A 26,025-nucleotide genomic window follows, 5' to 3' on the forward strand; every position below is an offset into this window, starting at 1 on the left:
AAGAGATCGTTTACGGACATGTCCGTCATGTGTGTGTGTTTATGTCTTCTTTTAAGTTTCTCATTAAAATATTATATATTGAGAAACTTAAAAGAAGACACAAACACACCCGCCCTGCCACAGTGCTATTTTAGTGCATTTCTATCTTTATACTGTGGAAGGCTTTGTCTGGAAAATGTTAATAGCATTATATAGTTAAATATTGTTTTTTCTTTCCTAAGATGGAAATAAATGCATTTTGACAATAAAATAAGTATATATATATATATAGTGTCAAATTTCAGCATTTTCAATATCTTTGATTAATCGCAATTAACTACAAAAAAATGGATAAACGATAAAACATTTGAATCGAATGACAGCACTATTTTATACTTTAAAAAAAAGGTATTTTAAAGATGAAGTGTAGGGCTGGGTATTGATACAGATTTCCTGATTGGATTCCTATTCACAAGCTTTTGATTCGATTCAATTACTATTTCGATTCATAAGTGTATATTTCGGTTATAATGTCCCTTTTGCTCACATATGAAAGAAATTATCTCCCAGTTAATACTGTTGATTATACAGGGGACCTTCTAACTAGGTACATTACAAAGATATTAATTTTACTAATTCGATTTTTATTCAAATATATACATTTAAGACGCATAGTGCGAAATTTATAGCCATAAATATGAGTGATTTCCTCTCATTATAGTGGAGGGTTGCGCATAGATTAAAAGATCGATCTTGGGATTTAAGAATCAATATTGAGATCATTAAAATTAAGATAGTGATGCATTGGAAAATCTATATTTTTAGACAATGAAGTGAAGTGTTTAATAATGAAGTGTTTAATAATGAAGTGTTTAATTTTTACTACAAATTCGTAGATTGATTTCCCCTAAATGATTTCCTCTGCGGCACTATCAAAATTGGATCAACCAATGTTGTGAGTTTGAGGTGGGCCTGTCTGTTTCTCCAACCAACACAAAATGCTGAGAAGTTCGAGAAACCTGTTTGTCCTGATGCTTTTCATGGAGCAATTACACACTTCACAATTACCTTTTCTCTTTTTTTTTACTTGGCGGTGCCAAGTACATTTTTACTATTTGATTTCCCTCAAAACACATACAAAGGAGATCACGAAATGATCAGCAGATTTTTACATTAAATTTGAAGAATTTGGTTCTTTGTCCAAATCAAAGTTTAGGCAATTTGGTTTTTGCTGAAATGGTCTTAGCTTGTTCTAGAATTTCATCTTATTTCATTCAACATGTTCTAAAATCAAACTATAACATTAAGCTTGAATCTAAACTCATTCAAATCATCTAGCTCAAAAGCCTCAGTTTACATCAATCACCATTGACTTACACATAAAATTAATCCTAAAGAAAGAGCTTCACCACCTGGCTACAATGATGCTTATATGTGGACATGAGAGCAGGCAGTAAAACCATAGAGAACTGAAGTCCCTGCTCTTCCCCTCTCAAAGCTGTGAGTGCTAGTGAAGCCTTTCTACACTCAGCTTTATGAGCGCATGCAACTCCATCCACCAGTATTACTTAGAGCAGGACTCTCTCCAAGCTCCTATGCCTCTGTGCCAGCCTTGTTCAATGAACCTCAGGCATTAAGCAGGGGTTCACACAAAGTCATCCTGGATATATAAAAAAAGAAAAGATATCAATAAAATACAGGCAAGGGAAATGAGGGCTGACAGTATTGATGATCAGTTTTTTTGGGGTGTGCCTTTGATGTGGCGAGAGGCAGCCCACTTTAGAAGGTCATGTGATGTTTTTGGCGAGCTGGGCCTGGTGTGATGATGGGTCCAAAAGAGCGAGGGCAGGCAGCCAAGATCACACCACACAGAGCCCAAAACCAACCAAAACCACCTCAACCGTCTGAAAAAAAGAGGCCTTTTTGTAACCATCCCCAGCTAGCTGTGGACACTGTGAAATGAAGGAGGGGAGGACAGGACAGGGAAAGAAAAAACAAACTTGGGAGAAAGAAGCTGTTCCAAAATGTACATAAGTCAAAGTGCCTTAGACTTATTTTCCATAAAAAATATACAAATGTCCTTAACAGAGACCCAAGCATAGTGATTGATGATGTATTGTCTTTTTTCCTCCATGAATGTGCTTTTAAGGAAAAGCCACTGATTAATAAAATCTTGATTTTTAAGCATATTTTGTTTTGAAATGAATTTTGTGAGACTTCAGATTTCAATGGCAGAAAATCTAGATTTTTTAAGCACATTTAAAACAACTGATCTCAGTTCAAGAGTGTCTGTACTGTCAGTAAAGTGTTAATCTTTCAACGTACGGAGTCATGTGACCAAACAACATGGAGTCTATCACAGCGTAGTTTGTCTTTGAGAGAAATGCCAACAAAACTACATCTGGTATAAAACCTAATTAAGTTTTTACATTAAGACCTGTTTGAGTCTCTAGTTTCATCCGATATGCCATTTAAAAAATGTGAGTGATTTATCACCAAATAGCACGCTGCCAAATACAATGACCACATACATGGACTGTATGCTCATTTTCATTTAAAATATCCTATATTCACTCTGCATTATCACATTGAGAATCAATGGACGTATCAAAAAGCTGGAAAAAGTTGATTTCAGAGGCTGTATATGGAGTAACGATAAAAATGATGTGCATTTCAATCTGTTCTGAGACCAGTGCAGACAGACAGCACACTAGAGGTAAAGTCATTCACTAAATAGAGAGCAATTCACTAAAGCACTAATATTGCTCCCTATGCAGCTATGTGCATTCAATCCAAAATGTCTATCAAAAGTTCAATTTCAGGCTAAAGATGATGTTTGGATCACTCAACATGTTTGGCAAACATGGGACAATGATAATCAGTACATAGATTCAGAATTTTTCATGCCGAATCTAATTTTAACATGGTTGGCAGTGATTGCATGATGCTGGCCTTTATTTTGAATTGGAAGTATTTATTGTAATTTCTGATATAATGTCTGTAACTTTCTATAGCTTGGTATTATTTAAGATTCCACAACTTAGTTCCACTGTCCACATATGTGGACATTAAGTTTTAAGAAAACTATTTGGTCATAAAAAATAAAAAAAAGGCTTTTGATATGTTTCTTATGGGCTACTAGTTACAAATAAAAAATGGGAATGTAAAATGCACTCAGCAGCCACCCTCCAGTCTCAGAAGGTTAAACAATGTTTATTTTTGCAATTCAATTTCAGCTTTAAGGTTGGTTTTTTTTTCCAGAAAAAATATCATGAATAGAAGTATATTTTGCCGAAAGAATGAGCTTATAAATAAACTTATATTTCATTAAACACAAGAAGCGATAAAAAATAGCTCAGTGTATTTAAAATGTAATATTTTAGCCAATATGAGTGTGTCCTATGTATTTTTATGCTTATTAGAGAATTATGTAATTAGCTTAGCAACATGCTAATGTCAAACTTTGTGATTTGAGTTTCCTGTGCATTCAAGTCATGTCAAAATAATTGTATTTATGATTTGAAAGCGCATGAACGGCACTAAACAGTTGTAACTACCAGTGAGAAAGTCAGGATTTTTTTAAGCCCTGACTTTCTGAGTTGGGAAGGTGTGTCAATTTAGCGGAAGCAAACTGTTAATAGTCATAATTCAGTTTTACTTGTGGATTTTACTCTACAGTTTAGTTTGTATGCATTTGTGTACTGTTAATGAAGAATAACAATAAAGCTTGCCAGAAAATAAGACTCTTAGCTGGTTTATGAGGCGACAGGTTTGTGCAACAAAATGTAATTTTTCATCATTATACTGTACAGTATGTGACCGCACGAGAATGATAATTACATAAAGCATCCAATACACCTGAGGTGAGGCTTTGCTGTTCATTTTGTTGTATTAGTGCAAAAGTTAAAAAATAGTAATCCACCACAGTACAAATTAGGGCCCGAGAACCAATCTAGGCGTTTATTATTTTTTTCCCAAATGAATCGCATTTTGAGGGCCTAAACATATTCGAAAACTCACGAATCTTTGCACAAACATCAGAAGTGGCGAAAATGTACATCTGATATGGGTTTCAGAATTAGGTGTGGCAAAATAGCTGAATAGCACCACCTACAAACTTTCAACGATGTGTGCTTTACACTATGTTTCACCTACACGTACGAATATCGGTACACATGTGTAACATGCCAATACCTACACAAAAGTCTCTTGGACCCATGCCCTAAATTCTATTAAATTTTTGCTCAGTTTTTGTCATTTCCAGGCCTCGTACTTTAACAAACTCCTCCCAGAGATTTAATTAGATCTACTTCATAATTGGTTATTCTAATCTAAAGGCCTTGGCGATGCTAAATTGCGAAGCTTTTGAGTTTTCACTGCACGGCGTGGCCCTGATGGTCTGACAAATTTTTGCCATGAAACAAGATGTTATAATTCATACATACAATGTCCAGTCTGCCCCAAACTTCACATGTTTGATAATAGTTCCGGCCTGAATACATCTACGTGCCAATATTCAGTTATAGATATAGCGCCACCAACTGGCAACAGTCAATTCCAGGCTTGAACTTTAACAAACTCCTCTCAGAGATTTAATCAGCATTATATTTAGTCACTCTTAATCTAAAGGCCTTGGTGATGTTAAATTCCAAAGCTTTTGAGTTTCATGAAACTTTGCACACATCTCAAAAGTGGGGAAAATGTACATCTGATACTGGTTTTAGAATTCATTGCGGTAAAATGGCTCAATAGTTCACCTACAAAAGTTTAATGAAGCAACCCTCACGCCACGTTTCACCTACACGTAAGAATATCGGTAGGCATATGTAACAAGTCAATATGTACAAAAGAGTCTCTTAGAACCATATCCTAAACACAACAGAAAGTCAGCTATTGTGATTTTTCTCTTAAATTTTTGCTAAATGTTTCAATTTCCAGGCCTCGTATTTTAATGAACTCCTCCTAGAGATGAAATCAGCATCATGGCGATGCTAAATAGCGAAGCTTTTGAGTTTTCTTTGAAAACCCCGTCCGTGGCGTCCTGACAAAGTCCGATGTTTCGCCATGAAACAGGAAGTTGTTATAACTCAAACATAAAATGTCCAATCTGCTCCAAACTTTACATGTTTTATAAGAGTCCCAGCCTGAACACTTCTATATGCCAATATTCAGTTATAGTCATAGTAATCACATTACTATGTAAAGCTCTCTGTCTTTGTCAGTAAATGAAAAAAGAGAAAGAAATATGAAATCGCAAAATGGGATAATTATTTACAGAACAAATCACTTTTTTTTACACACATGACATTTACAACTTCCGACCTTTTAGGTATATTTCCCAGGAGGACTTGAATGTAGCATCCCATGCGTTGTACTGTTTGTGTGGTGCATGGAGTTGCTGCCTATCTAGTGTGTTCCAAATCAGTCACTTGAGTTCCAGATGATGTGGTGAAAAGAGGTAAAGATGGAGGCACAAAGAGAGATTGATTGAAAGAAGGAGACAGTGGTGCTGGGGGGGGGGTCTGAAGTATCCAGCACATGAAAGTGGTGGCTGTGGGTAAATCTGGAAAAACGACTGCAAAACTGCTGAACTCCGCCACACAGTCTGCCAAAAGTGAGGGAAGCCACAGCTAGAAAAAAAGGTGGGGGAGCAGGAGAGAGGAGCAGAGCGTGTGAGGGATGAGTATATGGCTCTTGCATGCGTGTACCACAGAGGGAATAAGATCAGTGCGGTTTGGAGGGGTTAAGCGGCAGAACATGCTCACACATTAAGATCCATCAGATCCCGGTCTAGCGAGTGGAGAGCACCACCGTTTAAAACAGAGCCCAGAGCAAAAAACAATATTTTGGCAAATTGGCCCAGCCTCTTTCATCCTCAGCCAACGCCAGAGCATATGAGCCCTAGGCCAAATGTTTGGAGATACTCTCTCTCCATTTCTCTCCTCATGAAAATGGGATGGTTGAACCTCAGACCACACTGAGGGAAAGCTGTGAAATACCATTCTATGTTCTTCATTATATATTTTATGTACAGTGCCCAAATATAGCATTTGGACACTTAAGTCACTCTTAGAAATGCCTGAAATTAATTACTTCGTTGCTTTAGATAACCAAATATCAATCCAAGTGTCATTATGTTACAGAAAGATAGCACAAGCACACTTTTCATATAAAACATTTCACAAAAATAAGTTTGTTACGATGTCATGACATTGGGACATGCAAGAACCACTGAGGTTTGATGTTATTAAAGTGTGCCGTATTGAATTTGTGCACTGTTTAGATGAGTTGATTAATGATTTTATTTGTCTTGAGAGTAAATAACAACAAAAAATGTTGTCCGTTTATAGATCTGGATAAAAGTGTCTGCTAAATGAATAAATGTAAATGTAAATACAAAGTGACCGTATGCCTTCAGAAGACATGGAATATAACACACAAGTTACACAGACTAATTTTAAGACAATTTCGGGTGCTTTTTTAAGCTTTAAAGTGAAACACTATCCACTGCTATTGTATGGACATCAGCAATTGCAAAATTATTTAAAATATATAATTCTGTATTTCACAGAAGAAAGAAAGTAATTTAGGTTTGGTATGACATGAGGGCAAGTAAATGATGACAGAATTTTCATTTTTGTTTGAACTATTCCTTTACGTTAGTCCTGAGAAAAGGTCTAACATCATTTGTTTGCTGGTTTTGGAAATTTTTAAGTATGGCTTTAATGTCCTAAAGTGTCTAAATACTTTCTTTATATCCAATCTCTCCTGTAGCTACTGTAAAATACTCAATTAGTATGAAGAGAAACTACACTGTGATATGTAGGTCTGTTGTGTATGTGAATTTATAAAGTATGTGCATGTCTTTGTTTATCTTTACTGTAAAATACTCAATTAGTATGAAGAGAAACTACACTGTGATATGTAGGTCTGTTGTGTATGTGAATTTATAAAGTATGTGCATGTCTTTGTTTATTTTTGGTGCAACAGTGTGTGTGCACAAGCATGTGTATCTGTATCTGTCTGTGTGTATGTGAGAGGGGATGGCCAATGTAGGCATTGGAAAAGCAGCACATGCATGAACAGTCCATGTGGGTGGGCAAAACATATGCGGCTGCTTGGATCAGGAAGTGGTAAGCCACATCTTTTTATTACAGAAATGTCTCTCTAATATCTCTCCCTCACACCAGGCTGTCGCCTCTCTGACTTGCTTACTCGGTCGTCTCCATGAAAAACTCTCAGCCCCAGAGTCTTTTATACTTAGCGTCAAAACCGATACCAGATATGTTTTACACACAAACCACAGGAGTTTTTCGTCCTGACCCAAGCGGACACATACAGTTTTATGGTGTTCTGTTCCGTTGCGGTATTCCAAGGCCAGCAAGCACCTTTAATTAAATATCACCTTACTTTGTCGTCATCTGAAGTGGTACGCTTCATAAGCCCTCTCTTTTATTGAAGCTACCACTTCCGTTGTAATGGCTTTCAAATTATGTCATTTTGGTAGAAATGTACTGGGATGTGCATTGAATAATATGGCTATATTTGGAATGGAATACTGCTTACTGCACAGTATGTACTGCCTATTATTTTGTGATCAATGTTGGGTTTAATCCATTTACAAAGTAATTAACTGTAAGCTAATGACTTTTTAGTCAAAAGTAGTGTAATGCATTACATTTGACATTCTTGTAATCAGATTACAGTTACTCTCTTTCAATTAATTTAATAACTTTTAAGTACATTATAGGTTTATGCTTATTTCTAATATATTATTAATGTAGAATACATAAGTTATTGCCCCATGAAGGAAAAATCTGAGGTGCCGAGTCTATGTAATAGTGTGTAATAATTAACAAGTAAGAAATGTAGACATTGTTTTGAATTTGTTGGTTGGAAAAGTATTTTAAAAGTAACTTAATAGTAAAGTAATTAGTAATGTGATTACTTTTCCATAAAAGTAATGTAATCTGATTACAATTTTACATAAATAGTAATTTGTAGTTACTATTTTTAAGTAACTTGCCGAGCACTGTTTTCGTTATAGTAAGCATTATGCAGCAATAAACATTTCAAATAGTAGTATACTACAATGCTGTCACATCCAAATTTGTGCATATCATTTGTGTATTAGTGTAGCAAAAAACCTGATGCAAAAATCCTGGTTGATCTTAATTCCATTCATCACACTGTATATGGAAGGTCTTTATGAGTGCACTGCATAGTGTATTTCGGTACCTAGTCAATACCAAAATGAATAACAAATTTACAATCCACTCTTTCTACAGTATCATTGTAACAAGTACCTACTCAGTTCTACAAATACATACATTGGTCGATATTTATAAAATATCTAACTTTAAAAATGAATAAAGGATTGTCTTCAATAGCATATTAGTTGCTATTGAATATTCTCCTGGTATTGAAATTGGTGTGTTTTCGAGTAATTAGAAATGTCACTGTACTTGGTATCAACTACTGGCATTGTGAAAACCCTATTGTGTAGTCACCTACTACAGCTATTGGAATCAGTCCACTTCAGTGCAGTTTCCTTTGCAACTTTTGCTCATTTTATATTCTGTAGAGCATCACTATATAGGGTAAGATTTTGAAGCCATGCTATTGTGTTCACCTGGCAGTGATAGATGTACTCTGGAGTGGCCTTCTTGAATTTCATATTCCACACCAAAGCCACACCATCTGGCTCATGAGGAGCATCTTCATTGTTGTTGTAGGAGGCCACCAAGAGCTCTGGGTACTGCAGACGTAAAGAGAAGATGAGAGAGAGAACAGAGAAGAGGATGAGGATGGTAAAGCTGTCTCAGCAACAGAGCGATGCAAGACTCTCTTTTAAATGAACAGGTGTTGACACATATGTGAGGTCAGAGAGACAGGTCACGCTACCTGAGGGGACCAGTCCAGACAGGTGATGACCCGATGCTTTGACCAGCGCTCATCATAGAACAGACGATTGAGAGAGAGACTGGAGCCACCCTGCAGATCTCTGAGAGGGAGAGTGTATAAACATGGATCTGAGGTTTTAAAAAGCATTTTGCAATATATAATGCTAATTATTAATGTAAAGCAAATTGTAGAATATTAGAGTGTGTAAGACCAATGCACTCTGAAATATAAATATGAAATTTAATAATATAGTGTGTTGGCAACACCAACACAGAATGAAATGAGAGGTTGTGAATGGATGACACCATTTTTAAAATAATTTCTTTGAAGAACAAAGGAGACAATCTAATTACTGTATAATTACTTTAGACTAACCTTAACCCACTCGCTATCCCTTCCCCCTTAAAAAAAAACTGTTATTAGGTTTTAAAAAAGAAAAACGTATTTGCTTTATCTATTAAGCAATTATACAATTGAGTATGTCCCAGAAGGGAGGTTTGGTCAGATTTAACTCACTTTTGGAGACAATTTTGTCCCCAGAATATACATTTTTACACAGTCACTTACACATGAACACAAACACTGGGACTCTTTCACTAATAACTGTATACAAATGTTCTTACTTTTGTGCATGCAAAATTTCCTTTGGATCACAACAGGTACATACAAAAAAATCTTTTTCCAGATCGAGCTATAATGTAATAATTTTTATTATATGGAAATAAGTACAATTTATTAAAGGAATGTTCCAGGTTCAATACAAGTTAAGCTCAATCTAAAGCATTTGTGGCATAATTTTGATTACCACAAAAATTAATTTTGACTTGTCACTCCTTTTCTTAAAAAAAAAGCAAAAATCGCGGTTCCAGCGAGGCACTTACTGAATGGGGCTTATTAAAATACTCACTTTTTCAAAGGTATAAACACAAGACATAAAGGATAGGACATGTATAACATTATAAACCTTTTCTGTGCAAAGTTATAGCCAACTTTACAACTTCTTTACCATAAAAAAGTAATGTCAACAAACCCTAAAACAACTATAAAAATGTACATTTAAACATCTTTACAGCTCATTTTTTAAAGAACAATTAATGCTAGTAGATTTATAAAATTATAAGCTTCACATTTCTACCTTTAAAACCTCCAAAAATTGACCACGTTCACTTTTATTGTCCCCATTCATTTCCATTGTAAGGACCTCACTGTAATCTCGATTTTTGCTTTTTTTAAAAGAAAAGGAGGAACCAGTCAAAACAAATTTTTGTGGCAATCAACATTATGCCACAAATGCTGTTGATTGAGCTTAACTTGTATTGAACCAAGATGATTTATATGTGTATATATATATATATATATATATATATATATATATATATATATATATACAGTGGCGTAACTTGGATCTTACGGGCCCCAGTGCAAAGAACCTTTCGGGCCACTCCTTGCGGAGCCTGGGTCATTTATCGTCACCTTTCGGGCCTGCAGTCTGCATATGGGCCCCCTCTCCATAGGGCGGCTGCTTGCCCTGCCCTCCCTGTAGTTATGCCCCTGTATATATACCGATCAGCCACAACATTAAAACCACAGCCTAATATTGTGTTGGTCCCCCTCATGCCGCCAAAACATTATTATGTTATTATTAAATCATGATTTCTGCGTAAAAACCTTTGCACACAAGTTTTACGCAAAAATAAGTAACACACCAGTAGTAAATGAGACTCATATCCTAATCGCTTTCTCACCCCTCTTTATCTTCCAGATCTCGTCCACTGTAGTCAAAGAAGATGTTGGAGTCCTCAGCTAAAGCTCTCTCCATCACACGAATACTGCGGTCGAAGAAGATGAGGAACTCCTCCGAGTGCAGAACCTGCTGTTTCTCCTCCTCCGTCAGCTCCCGCAGGTGCCCTGATACACACACGATACACAACACATCAAAATTAAGACATAAACACAGCTGCAGAGTAAATAAACACAGAACAGCCTATACATTTGAATACACAAACGGTCACAATGATGGGATATGTGTTGATACCTACCACTTACTTACAATAACACTAACAAACTGATCTAAACCACAGAGAAAATCATTGCCATAACAGCATAACAATGAGCAGTGACTGTACAAATGCTGTTGATATAAGAACAAGTTAAACTTAAACACTTTTCATGCACACACACTGACTCCTAAAAAGCAACAGCATTTGTGGCATAATGCTGATTACCACAAAAAATTATTTACTGTAGACTCATCCCTCTTTTCTTTTAAAAAAAGCAAAAATTGAAGTTGCAGTGAGGCACTTACAATGGAAGTGAATGGGGACCATTTTTGGAGGGTTTAAAGGCAGAAATGTGAAACTTATAACTTTATAAAAGCACTTACATTCATTCTTATGTTTAAACTCATGTATTATTTGAGCTGTAAAGTTGATTAAATCTTAATTTTTATAGTTTTTATGGTTTATTGATGGCACACAGTCATGACAACGAAGTTGTAAAATTGGCTATACCTTTGCACAGAAAAGGTTAGTAAGTGATGTTATCACACTAAAATCATGTTAACACACATATTGTTTATATCTTGTAGCTATACTTTTGAAACAGTGAGAATTTTAACATTTACAGATTGGCCCCATTCACTTCCATTGTAAGTGCCTCACTTTAACCCAGATTTTTTATTTATTTAAGGAAAGGAGGGGCAATTCAAAATATATATTTTTTGGTATTCAATATTATGCCACAAATGCTGTCGATTGAACTATTAACTTTAACTGAACCCAGAATATTCATTTAAAGGAATAGTTCATCCAAAAATGTTAAATTCTGTCATACATTTATTCGTTCAAAACCCATATGAAGTCATAAGGGTTTGATACAACATGAGGGTGAGCAAAGGATGACATATTTTTTCTTTTAGGGTGAACTTTACTTTTAAAGGTAGTTATGCCAGTTAGAAGGGTTATATGGGGTGAAAACAACAAACTAACAGCTACCGTAAATTAATAAGCAAATACGTTAGCAAACACATAAAGTTCTTTTTTCCATAATCACAACACTCCTTCTTTTTGATGTTATTCCGCTTCTCCATTTCCTCCTAGACTATTAGGGGTCCTTCCCTTTGATCTGAGCCCACTTGATTTGCGTGCCTTTTTTGATGACTTATAAAGAAGACAAAGACATGATCAAAGTCAGTGTGGAGTCAAAGCCCTCATGTGCTTTCACAGTCTGCCTCTGTCCAGACTCTCTCTAGTTATTTACCCTGTACACTTGCACAAAGAATGCACTCTCCGCTCGCTTTGAAGTACACTTGCTGGGGTCTAGTAACATTAAAGTTCGATCAGGCCTGACTCAGAATGCCGCGGCCTGATAAGCCCAGCCCCCGGCCAGAGAGAATGCCATCTGATACGGCTGCAGGGGTCACACGCGAGTGGCCACTCAACGCCCCAGTGATCCTGTTTGGTGACTTTGGGAATTTTGACGTGTGGGAGGCCCAACACAAATGGCTAAGGCAAACAAGAGCAAGATTGAGGAATGCAAATATGATATGTACAGTAAAGTGGAAATATTTTAAATGACATACACTGAAAAAACTAAATCAGTATTTTAGACTTTAAATCCAGTAAAAATATTAAAACATCCTTTAAAAAATATAAATTCCCCAATGAAGCAAAATTGCATAAGATACTATGACTTGATTTTATGAATATATCTTGAATTAGGTTTATTTTTCTTACCATTAGAATTTTATTTTTTTAAGCATAAAAATGTAAAGAATGTGCTCAAAACAAGAGAAAAATAAACTTAATTTCATAATATATTCTCTAAAAAGAAGTCTTATTAAGTCTTAATATATTATTTTAAGAGCTCTTACTATTATATTATAATTGGTCTTCTTAAAGGAATGTTCCGGGTTCAGTACCCTCAAATGTCATTAATAAAACTTGCATTTTGTAAGATTTGTAAATTGTATTTTGTTAAAGATTATTCAATTCAATTAGATGGAAATTTGTTATTCAATTGAAATGGATACATCTTGAAAATAGGCCAACATTTTTTTTTTAGTTAAGCTCAATCAACATCATTTGTGACAATGTCGATTACCACAAAAAATTATTTCGACTTTAAAAAGCAAAAATCAAGTTACATGAGGCACTTACAATGGAAGTGAATGGGGACAACTTTTGGAGGGTTTGAAAGCAGAAATGTGAATTTTAAAATTTTATAAAATAAATTTCATTAATTCTTCTGTTAAAACTTTCCCCAATCACTTCCATTCTAAGTGCCTTACTGTAACCCAGATGTTTGCTTTTTTTAAAGTAAGGCAGTAATAGTTATATAATAGATTTAAGTGCCTTTTTTGGGAATCATTTGAACACTAGTGTCACTGTTAACAATCTAAATAACTGTAATTGTAAGATACACTCTATTTTGTTGACAGAATGTTTTACATTGCATGACTTGCATAACAGCACAAGTTGTAAATCACATGTTAAATTATTAGAAGCATTACATCATGTTAATAAACCCCTCAATGACATGTCACTCCACCCATGGCTCATTAACTGCTAACAGGATGCATTTCCCTTTGAAACATCAGAAGGCGACAATAAAAGACCAGCTATCCCTACACGGAAGGAATTGCCCTTGTGGAACAACCCTTTTGAGTACCATTTAAGGCAGACTGGGTAATTTATCTACAAATCTATTATAGTTTCTATTGGCACTTATGGAACATGTGTGCAGAACATGCTTCTGAATGTCAGGCTTTGCTGTTTTAAAGAGACGTCTCCCTCGCTCAGTCTGAAATGTGCACATGTTGCTTGGCATGACATCCAGCAAACATAAGTCAAATGTGCTAAATTCGTGCCAGGTGGAAGATGTTGGTGCAGGGAATACATTTTTTAACAGAGCAAGTCATGTTCTCTTTGGTGTAGCTTCGTGCACACACACACACACACACACACACACACACACACACACACACACACACACACACACTTTAAATTGCACACATACTGTTACTACCCTCAAAAACCAGAGTGAACTGAACTGAGAATTCATCAACTGAGGTTGCAAACAGGATGCAGAATAATAATGAATATTTCATTTTAAGGAAGTAGAATTCAAATTAAATGAAATTTAAAGCGATACATATACACTCTCTTTACACGCACTTTATTTGGAACACTATGGTCCTAATAAAGTGCCAGATGTGGTCTTCAGCTGTTGTAGCCCATCCGCCTCAAGGTTTGACGTGTAGTGTGTTCTGAGATGCTATTCTGCTCACTACAATTGTACAGAGTGGTTATCTGAGTTACCGTAGCCTTTCTGTCAGCTCGAACCAGTCTGGTCAATCTCTGTTTACCTCACTCATCAACAAAGTGCTTTCGTCCACAGAACTGCAGATCATCACCAATCCTCCACCAAATTTCACAGTGGGTGCAAGACACTGTGGCTTGTAGGCCTCTCCAGGTCTCCATCTAACCATTAGATGACCATGTGGAAGATCGGTGATGATCTGGGGGGTGCTTCAGAAAGGCTGAAATCGGGTATATTTGTCTTAGCGAAGGACACATAAAAGGCAACGTACAAGGTTATCCTGGAAGAACACTTGCTTCCTTCAGCTTTGACAATGTTCCCCAACTCTGAGGATTGATTTTTCCTGCAGAACAATACTCCATGCCACACAGCAAGTCAATCAAGGTGTGGATGGAGGACCACCGAATCCAGACCCTGTCATGGCCAGCCCAATCTCTAGACCTGAACCCCATAGAAAACCTCTGGAATGTGATCAAGACGAAGATGGATGGCCACAAGCCATCAAACAAAGCCGAGCTGATTGAATATTTGCGCCAGGAGTGGCATAAAGTCACCCAACAACAATGTGAAAGACTGGTAGAGAGCATGCCAAGATGCATGAAAGCTGTGATTGTAAATCAGGGTTATTCAACCAAATATTGATTTCTGATATTTTCCAAGTTAAAACATTAGAATTGTGTTGTTTAAATGAATATGAACTTGTTTTCTTGGCATTATTCGAGGTCTGAAAACACTGCATCTTTTTTGCTATTTTGACCAGTTGACATTTTCGGCAAATAAATGCTCTAAATGACAATATTTTTATTTGGAATTTGGGAGAAATGTTGTCAGTACTTTGTAGATCAAACACAAACTTATAAATAGTAAATACAGAGAATATATATATATATATATATATATATATATATATATATATATATATATATATATATATATACATTTATTGTACTACCTTTCTTTTTATCATGTGAAAGAACACTAAATTTCCCAGAATGCTCTAATTTACCCCAAATGTTTATGTCAATATTTATAATATCCTATTCTAAGTTATCTGAAAACTGTGTGGTGAACATTTTGTGGTGCTGTATGGCAAAATTAAAAGCTTGTGTTAATTTCTTTGACAGTATTGAATTGCACACATCAAGGAATAAGTGCCATAATTAAGCAAATTAGTCAAAATAATTATTTGTTTTGATGATTTTGCCAATTTAGTAAATTGATCTTCCTGTCATTCCAATTCAACTTCTTGTGGTACGTAGCTAAATTAATTCAAATTCCTACTCATTCATTAAAAGCGCTGTGAATTATCAAATAACAACAAATAAATATACAAAGTATTGAAAAACACTCTCACACAAACTTCTCTTACCTTCCTTGGTGTCCATGGTTTCCTCCTCTTCCTGTTGATAAGTCTCTGGGCCAACTTTCGACACTGTGACCTCCTCATCCTCCTCCTCATCTTCTGAAAGAACACATACAAGGTCATGTTCAGTCTCTGTTCTATGACACCTGCCAAAACTACCCTCCCTCCCTCCCTCCCTCCCTCCCTCCAACCCACCCTGACACACAGTCTCGCCAGCCTCTCATGAAATAATGACTTACAGATCTACTGTGCCTGACATACAGACACTGAGAGTAGTACACCTCCATTCACTTCACAATCAGACTCACTCTACTAATCAGACACTTCAATAATCAGACTCAATGCCTTGTTTTGAATCAACATGGCCTGTTGGTTTTTCGATTCAAAAGGGATTTGCACAGCTGCTTTTTCACAACCGTGAGCTGTAGAGAAACAACACAGTGAGTGAAAACACACTTCCCTCAGGTCCCCAAGAACATATGTGCTACACGTGTGTGTGCGTTTTGGCAAGTTAATCATTCCAGAGCTCCGCTTGTGAAAAGAGTGCCGTTACCCCACAGGAAGTGGAGCTTGTGAGTGGCGTGGCCCCTCTCTGCACTCTGTCAACCCCCCAAAGCCCCCAACAAAATGGCTCCGGGGCCCCCCAGGCCCTAAGGACTCACCCCTTAATTAACCCAGTCACCCCAGTCAAAGAACCAGCCTAGCGCTACCCTCTTTCAGCCACCTGCTATTCCATCCATAGCCCTCCTCAGCCCTGAAGCCCCTGGGCATGTGTTCCTAACCCTGCCCCTCGCCTGCAGATGACGAGAAGGATGTGAGGCGCTTAACACCATTGCAGGCACCTGTAGATGGGTCACGCACACAATCGCTTACATCCATGCACGCTAATATACACACAGAACTCTGTGGGATTGTTTTCTTGTTGAACCCCAGTGGCAGAGGTTAATTATCATGGGTCGGGCTGACAGTGGGTGCCCAGTCTACAGAAGAAAGTGATCCCATCATGCCAGACGTGTTGCGGCTGACTCTTTCAACATCAGTGTATTTGTGTTCACACAAGTCGAGGAGGAGGAAAGGGCCTGGAGGCACTCTCAACAATGATTTAAGCTTTGCAAGAATGCAGCTGCCAAGGCTGTTGTGAATTAACCTGTAGTATGACATAATTTGGTGGCTATTGTTTGTGTTTAGGGGATTCATCTCAAACAATAATGTTTTTGCCTCCATTTATCTTTATCCAATTGGGCTTAAAAGTACTGAAAAAAAAAATCTTCATAGCGAAATTGACTTTCAAGTAGAGCTGTCAGAATTAACGCCTTAAATTATGTGATTAATTGAAAAAGTTTAACATGTTAATTATTCTTAATTGCGATTTACACATTTACCTTTAAAACAGCATAAACACTGGTTGGAAGGGCGGGATCTTTGTAATATGTCTATCCAGAGTCATTACACTGATGCACACTTCACAACACACAAATAATAAAATGATAGGGAAAGAAATTTGATGTACAAAACAAGCCCAGTTGGGATTCGTGACAGAAATCAAGTCTTTTTCAGCCTATGTAAGGCATATTTTAATTACCATAGAAGAATGTCAAGTCTTTATTATAAACAAAATGTAGAATGAGAGTTTTTTGTCTGCAAGTGCTTTTCATGTGGAGTTCAAAGCAGCGTTTGATTCTGGCGTTTGATTCTGGCCACTGTCTTCCAGATTATTAATATTGTGGAGGATGTGAGAATAAGAGATTTAATGCCCATTGCAATGAAAATGCAACTAATGTGGGGACTAGTTATTTCAATTAGTCAAACTCCCACTTAGACTTTAGGAAATGTTTAATGTTACTTGAATTGGTGCTATTTAAGTGCATTTCTATCTTTATACTTTGGAAGTCTTTGTTTGTAAAATATTAATAAAGTATTATATTGTTATTTGTTGTTTTGTTTTCTTTACTAAAATGGAAATAAATGCATTTTGACAAGAAAAGACGTATATATTGTGTAAAATGTCAGCACTTTCAAAATCTGCGATTAATCATGATTAAATACAAAAAGTAATGTGATTAATCATGATTACAAATTTGAATCGACTAACAGCACTAGTTTCAAGACAAACCTACAATACGCTTCAAGGCTGTTAAACAAAGTTTGTAAGAAGATTGATGTTAAGATTGACATTCTTCACTATCCCCAAACTTAAAAATAAGATCCATCAATCAGAGATGTCGCAGAGACCCTAAAAAAATATTAATCATGGCAGTCTCCACAGTGGTGAGTTTTTGATGGCTAGTGAAGGCTAGCTCGGAAAATTTTGTTATGAAATATTGTTTCATTACAGCATAAAAAATATTAATGGTCTTAAAATTTGGTCTTAATGGTCTTAAAAAAACAGACTTTCTGCATCACAGAAAGTAGACTGTGTTGTCAGAGTAGACTGTGTACTGTATTTAATTTGACACAAATGAAAATGAGGCAATTCCATATAAAAGTACAGTCTAATGGGTTGTACATTTGTTTACATTGGTATTGATCGTTCAGCCAGCGAAACACTGAACATATGTATTTCCAAAAAATCTAGTGGACAAACAAATGCCAGAAAATATCAGTTGTAAAAATTGGATGTTTCCAATTACCTTAAAACAGTAAAACCCATCGAACAGACTTTACTTCTATAATTCAAATCCTTGATTTCATTTGAGACAATATAAATATGCCTAAATATGTTTACCCTGTCTAAGGTCCATAAGGTTAATTTGTTCCCTCTTAAAAGACATAGTAAATAAATAAAATAAATGATAAGATAAAATGGGAAAAATACTTTTATAACCAAGGCTAATGTAAAGTGGGCAGTCACTGCTAAGCTCTACATATTGAGTACTGTACTAAAACTTTGTACTTTGAAATCACAATAATGGAATGCATTGAAGGTGTTACAGCAAACCTGTATAATAAACATTCCCTTTGTGTTATTATGTATAAACTGTGATTTAAAGGCATGACATCTTAGTAGAAGCATTGAGACAATTGATTCCCCAGAGGCTGAATGTCGGTCACTGATGTATGCCAGGTCTGGACCAGAGCAAATGTGGTTTAGCTGCTGAGAATGACTGAGCTTTTGAGCCAGTGACCAGCAGGAAAGAGAGGAGTCCTTAGACCCAGACAGACAGCCAGCCCAGGGTGATCAGTCCACCATAGACTACTTTGTCCCTCACTCTCTACCATCTGTTTTTGCCCTGTTCTCCACTGAGCTGAAGGGGGAAAAAAGAACCCTGCCATTCTTTAATACTCTTAAGTTTTTTGCCTTTTGATGAGCTGTCTAAAATAATATACTATACACAGTGCACTTACGAAAGGTAGCATTGTGTCAAATGTTTTTTTACTACATGGAAGCTTTTTAAAGTTGAGGAAAATTGCAATTCAAAAACATGTCTTCTTCTTTGGTGTTGTAGCTAGCTTTAGCACGTTAGCTAACCTGAGTTCAAGTTCAAGTGCTCAAAAATGGCTTTTTATATATTTCACACAATGTATGTAAGGTGCTGTAATCTTTCAGAAGTTTCTTTATTTCCGTTCACAATCTTGACTATTTTTTGTCAGGCTAGCATTATACCCTAAACCCTCCCTTTCCAGAAAATAGGACAGGCCTCTAGCATACCAGGAGACCCACATTCTAGACAGGCTATGTCAGAAAGTTTTGGTTGGGATGTGCAAGTCTCGGGTCCGCGCCAAAGCAGAATGTGACCTGATATGACCAGGTCTAGAGGAAAGTCATCTGTTCCAGATGGAACAAGGAAAAGTTGAGAGCCTTCACCACATAAAGTGGCCAGACGATTTGTTGACCACACAGTCGGGGACAAAGCAACAACACCCCTCATTCATGGTTTTTGTCGAGAGACCATAGGTTTGTAAACAACACCCAAGAGGTTTGCAATATATATATATATATATATATATATATATATACAGATCCCTGTGGCTTTCTTCCCAAAGCTTCAGCCCCAGCATGCCTTTGTCACACCCCATATCGCTCTGCATCTCACATCAAAACCCAGTGAGGGAAACTCTTCAGCCAATTTTTTTATTACATTTTCTTTCAAATACATTTTTTATGGATCTGACCTTCTTGTTTACCATAAAATATTTATTTGCGCTTATCATGAGGTGACAGTAAACCTACATGGCATCAGGGGACATTTACATTTCGGCACTGACAGAAACTTTCATTCAAAATAACTTAATGTAAATACATTTATATATTTTAATATCATTTATCATATTTATTACATATATTTACAGTTTATATATTATATATATATACTCTACCGGTCAAAAGTTTTCAAACACTTGACTGAACTGTTTCTCATGATCTTAAAAATCATTTGATCTGAAGGCGTATGCTTAAAAGTTTGAAATTAGTTTTGTAGACAAAAATATAATTGTGCCAACGAATAAATTTATTTCATTATAAAACAAAAATGTATTTAAAAAAAACAGTTTTTGGAACTGATGACTTGGACCAAATAATAAAGAAAAGCACCCAATAAGCACCCAACAAGCACCCAAAATAGATGGGAACTCCTTCAATACTGTTTAAAAAAGCATCCCAGAGTGATACCTCAAGAAGTTGGTTGAGAAATAAATTTACTCCAAGTACATTTCTGCAAATTCTAGGCAAAGGGTGACTACTTTGAAGATGCTAGAATATAACACAGTTTTGATTGATTTTGGATTTTGTTTAGTCACAACATAATTCCCATAGTTAAATTTATGTTATTCCATTGTTTTGATGACTTTGCTATTATTCTAAAATGTGAAGAAAAATTAATAATAAAGAATGAGTGTGTTTCAAAACTTTTGACCGGTAGTGTATATATATTCATATATACAGTGGTGGCCAAAAATATTGGCACCATTGGTAAATATGAGCAAAGAAGGCTGTAATAAACAAAATCTGCATTTTGATCTTTCATTAAAAAAAATTAAAAAAAGGAAAACAATTGAAACGGGAAATAATTCATTATTACATAAATATTTTTCTCCAATGCTTTTATTCAATACATTTGGCAACCTCCTCTGCCAAGATAACAGTTCTGAGTCTTCTCTTATAATGCCTAATGAGGTTGGAGAACACCTGGCAAGAGATCTGAGACCATTCGTCCATACAGAATCTCCTGGCTGAAGGCTGAAGATCCTTCATATTCAGAGGACCATGTTGGTGGACTCTCCTCTTCAGTTCACCCCACAAATTTTCTAAGGTGTTCAGGTCAGGGGACTGGGATGGCCATGGCAGAACCATTTTTGTGTTGATTTTGATGTTTGTTTTGAATCATTGTCCTGCTGGAAGATCTAACCAGGGCCCATTATAAGCTTTCTGGCAGAGGCAGTCAGGTTTATATTTTTTATCTGTTGGTATTTGATAGAGTCCATGATGCCATGTATCCAAACAAGATGTCCAGGACCTCTGGCAGAAAAACAGCCCCACAGCATTAAAGATCCAGCACCACATTTAACCGTGGGCATTGGATACTTCTTCATCACTGTGTTTGCTAAACTCATCTTCTTACCATAAAACCCCATCGCATTTGAAGTTCCAGTAGTGTCTGGCACAATGAAGATGCTTGAGTTTGTTGTTGGATGAGAGCAGAGGCTTTTTTCTTGGAGCCCTCCTAAAGAACTTGTGGTGATGTAGGTGATGTCTGAAATTATTTTGTTTTTTTTAGACTTTCTGACCCCAAGACTCAACTAATTTCTGCAATTCTCCAACTGTGATCCTTGGAGATTCTTTGGCCACTTGAATCATCCTCCTCACTGTACTTGGAGACATTCTAGACACACGTCCTTTCCAGGCTGATTTTTAAGATCTCCAGTTGATTGGAACTTGTTAATTATTGCGCTGGTGGTGGAAATGGGCATTTTCAATGCTTTGGCTATTTTCTTATAGCCACTTCCCATTTTGTGAAGCTCAACAACCTTTTGCTGCACATCAGAAATATATTCTTTAATCTAACCCACTGTGACTGATGATTAAGGAAATTTGACCTGTGTGTTAATTCATTTTTATACCCCTGTGAAACAGGAAGTCATGACTGAACAATTGCATGTTCCTAGTCCCCCAATGATGATATACATCAGATATTTTTTACTCATTAGAATTTCTAGGGGTGCCAATAATTGTGAATAACATGTTTTGGAGAAAAATATGTATTTAATAATAAGATATTTCCCCTCTTTCAGTTGTTATACTACAATTAAAGGTTAGATTTTTGTGAATTATTTGAATGAATACGTGTGTGTGTGTATATATATATATATATAATTATTTATTATTCTATAATTTATCATATTTTAAATTAAATGTATAAACTATTCTCTAAATTATATTAAAAAAAATGTACTTATTAAAAATAACCTATAAATAAGATCATAGAAATCTGCCATGCCCCCATCTGCATCTCTCACAACACCATGTGTTGAGAACCATGGAGTTTTTGACCCAGAATTGACTTGAATACAAACCTTCCTAGTCTAGAATAAAACACTACTTTTGTGCCACAAGGCCCAGGGGATAGAAGTCTTACAGATGAAGAAGGTAAGACAAAAATGAGACAGCTTTAACAAACTCTCCCCTTGCAACCTAGAGCCAATTTCATCCCAGTCACGAGATGCCTTCCTCGCCTGTTGCTTAATACTGGTTCACTCTGTGGGAAAGAACATTAAGAACATCTACCCTGCTCACAAGGTTGATGAAATTGTGGACCTGCCTTGCAAGGTAATGACATCTCCCCAGCTTACCTGCCTTCAATCTCCTCTCTGTTTCCTCAAGCAATTCAGATCCGCAGCTTGTCAGGCTGCTAGCTGAAATGGCCAACACAGCAGCAGCGCTCAATCAAAACAAGACTTTCATCCTTAAACCACAAGCTTATCTCTCAGTGTAGGCCTCAGATTTAAAGTAAGACACCAGAATTAACTGCTTAATCATGCTATTATTGCAACAGTTGAATGCAGCAAATGTCAAAGATCATATATTAGCGCAGCAGTGGAAACATAAATGGTTCGATTTATTACAGAGGGTGAGAGAATGAATCCTAAATATGGTATGTAGAATCTTAGAACTTCCCACTCCGAAGACACTGCACGCACTGTAACATATACAAATGGTTAACAGATGGAAGCAGTGATGGAAATATCAGTGTTGAAAGAAAGTTGCACTTCACGTCACGTCAGACTCATACTTCAATCCCATTTTCTGGCAATACTATTAAAGAATATTTAACTGGCCAACATGAGATAAAAATGAAGCCTTTTTACTTTCTTAAAGGAATAGTTCATCAGTACAGAAAATTCTTTCATTGTTTATTCACCCTTGAGTTTTTCCAAAATAATATGACTTTCCTTCTTCTGTGGAACACATAAGAACGTAAGGCAGTATGATAGTCACAGTAACTACTCATTGCAGGTGAGTAAATGATGACAGAATGTTCATTTTTTGCATTTCATGCACGTTCCTGGCCTTTTTATGCACGATTCATTGGCTAATTTTATTCCAAATAATATTAATAATTTTTGATAAAAATATTTTTTTTATTAAAATAAATAAATTCGGATCAAATTGTAATCCAATGGAAAAAAAATTAAATGCTGTATATCATCGTAGCATGACATTTTTTACTAGCAAAAATTTGGTCAGACTTTTTCTAAAGAGGTTGTATTTGTTAAATAAAATCAAAATTATTTGCTCCGTCTCTGAAACAACTTTATTCTTCATCCGACATCACAGATCCCTCTTACTTTTCAACTTCTCACCTCCAATCACAGATTGATTATGATTCGACTCGATTCTGTTATGGAATGCACACTTTTAATGATCCATTCAGTTCCTGATGGATAAAATCAAGTCCTGTCCTACTTTTTTTATTTTTTTGTTTTAATGAATTTTTTATATACACTCTGAAATACTTTCGATTATGGAAGATCCTTCAGATGCCACCACCGATGTAAGAGTAAGAATAACAGAATTATTTCTATACAGAAGGTCAATCTCTTTGAGTAAGAGGGCATCCAGGTCATGTTGACATCAGTCCTCTCACAACGAGATGAATGCTGACATTGAGCACCTCAACAAACGGCACATGATACAGTATAAAGCAGCATTTTAAAAAACAAACAGTGCCCAAAAGCAGGATAAGATGCCATCGATTAAACGGAAGGAGGATGCAACTCTTTCATCCAGCATTTTATTGGAGCAAGCTGCACTGCTCCAGGCCTTGGAATTGGGATATGGAGCTGATTAGACAATAAAAAAATCCCCTCATCTGACAAGTGGGGATTTTTTTCTATCTGCAAGGGGGCGGAGGGTGTTTGTTTTCCTCAGGGCCTCTGTAACACAGAGAGAAATTGAACTGAAAGACTGAGGGTATCTCCATATGGGCCCATGAGACACAACAGGGAGGAAACCCCAATGCTCCACCATATGAGCATAAAACACTGTAGTGAATTATCCTGTAATATGACATATTCTGTGCATTTTTTATGGCTTATTCATAAACAAAAATATTTGTTTCCATTTAAATGTATCCAACAGTGTGCAACAGTAGGGCTCCAGAAGTAAAAATATTGTTCAAAATCTCCTTAGTGAAACTTTAAGCAATAACATTTAAACCTTTAAAGACAAATCAACAAGCTGCGAGCTTTAAAAAATGTCATTGCTGAATTTACAGTGAAGTACTACACTATTTATTTAAATTTTTTTATCGAGATTCATAAATTACATGAGCATGAATGCAAGTTTATCGAAAAATACAGTCTGGCATACATACACACATGCTGTCTCTACCTTTTTTAATATGTAGCATACACAGACATACCCAAATGAGTCTTTAGATGTTGGGTGTTGAGCATTCTGCAGACCACAACAGAGGCAGAGCACTGAGGAGGCGGCAACGGCAACATGAAAGACATCTGTAATATGGAACTGGCACGGCACTCGGGCATGAGACAAACACTATCTGTCTATTACACCCCTACATTGCAAACCATTCACAAAGCAACATTCTTACTAATCCCCGCATTCCTATATGATTGTACCTGGACAATATAAACACCTTTAAATATATTCACTGAAAAAAGAATCTGTTTGTAAATTTAACAAACCATATATTCAGGTAAATGCTACACACAGTTCTTGGTGGCTTTAATTAATTTTTAAAGTTAATTTTACTTGTAATCCTCTGTTACAAGTACATTTTACTCATTCATTTTTTGTACATTTTACTTAAGCAATGTAGCACTGAATTAAGCCATGCTTTTAAAAGAGTTTACTAACATTTCAATACTTAGTCATGTACCACATGACACACGGAAACCTTCCACAGGGAGGTTTCATGCATGCTATGTAGTCTATTAGACAACATCACCTTGCTTTAATGGTGACGGAAGCAAGATCCAGAGCTGCGCATGCAGACCCCAACACTTGGGGCAAAAAACTTGATGACGGTAACAATCAAGATATAATTTTTTGAAATGGTAATTTAAAGTAGAAAATGAACTTTTTGAAGCAAACTGTGAAACAATGCAAGCTCATTAGTTATTGAAGTCTGGTGCATGGTAGGAACATCAGCTTCGAAAAATGTATAAAATGTACTAATTTAATTTACACATGAAATGGAATCAAATTAGCAAATAAATATGACAAGGTTTCCTACTTTAGGATTGGTCTATGATTACACATTGTAAAGATCACAAACAATCAGAAATAATATTTCTAAGCTAGAGCATTCATTTTTACATGTTTGAATTGAATATAAATGAAGAATTTACTTAATATTTTGAAGTTCCCACTTTAACTTAGTCAATGTAGAAAGTCCTTTTCTTTTCTATTTACTTCACCACAAATAAATAAAAATAAACATTTCAGTGTTTATGAGCCCAGCTGATGGAGCAAAAAAATCTTAAATTGGTTAAAGGTGCTTTGTTGGTTTAAGCTGGTCTAGCTGGTCTCTTAGCCTGGCCAAGCAGGTGTTTAGCTGGTTAAGCTGCCATGGCTCAACATGTCAGAATGCTTTTATCAATATAATATGCTATAGGCAACTTTTATATTTTACATATAAAATTTGCACATTTATTTTAAGAAGTCTCAATCATGAAGATCTGCCAGACAAGGAGATGGGTTTGTATCATTCATACACAATTTGCAGTCATGACGATAAATTCTTCACACTCTGCAGTCTGCAAACTGTGACCCATGCAACCATCAAAATCCCTTCTCTTTCCTTTTCCTATCTCTCTATCTCTCTCTCTCTCTCTTTCTCGCTCTCTCTCTCTCTCTCTCTCTCTCTCTCTCTCTCTCTCTCTCACTAACTCTCTCTCTCTCACTCAGACACCTGAAGAGTGTCAGGCTGTCTCCTGAAAAAACTAAAGCTGTGGTGAGAGTACTTGTATTTCTGGCTACTTGCTCATCAAAAACTGAG

At 36.2% G+C, this 26,025-nt stretch overlaps 1 protein-coding gene across 4 annotated transcripts in view; it reads right to left on the reverse strand.

The window, feature by feature from the left end:
* The window catches only part of LOC127619830 (cytoplasmic dynein 1 intermediate chain 1), an 81,076-nt gene that overhangs the window by 32,501 nt on the left and 22,550 nt on the right, over positions 1-26,025 (reverse strand). For 2 of the 4 annotated variants that reach the window (XM_052092844.1, XM_052092842.1), the window contains 4 exons: positions 15,572-15,661; positions 10,629-10,791; positions 8,884-8,983; positions 8,612-8,737 (listed from right to left, as the gene is read on the reverse strand). In XM_052092844.1, coding sequence (XP_051948804.1) covers positions 8,612-8,737; positions 8,884-8,983; positions 10,629-10,791; positions 15,572-15,661 — 479 coding nt within the window. Of the gene's footprint in view, positions 1-8,611; positions 8,738-8,883; positions 8,984-10,628; positions 10,792-15,571; positions 15,665-26,025 lie in introns of all 4 variants that reach the window. The other 2 variants (XM_052092843.1, XM_052092841.1) reach the window with 1 other exon arrangement.

Source organism: Xyrauchen texanus, chromosome 26, assembly GCF_025860055.1.
Source record: "Xyrauchen texanus isolate HMW12.3.18 chromosome 26, RBS_HiC_50CHRs, whole genome shotgun sequence".
Lineage (NCBI taxonomy): Eukaryota > Metazoa > Chordata > Actinopteri > Cypriniformes > Catostomidae > Xyrauchen > Xyrauchen texanus.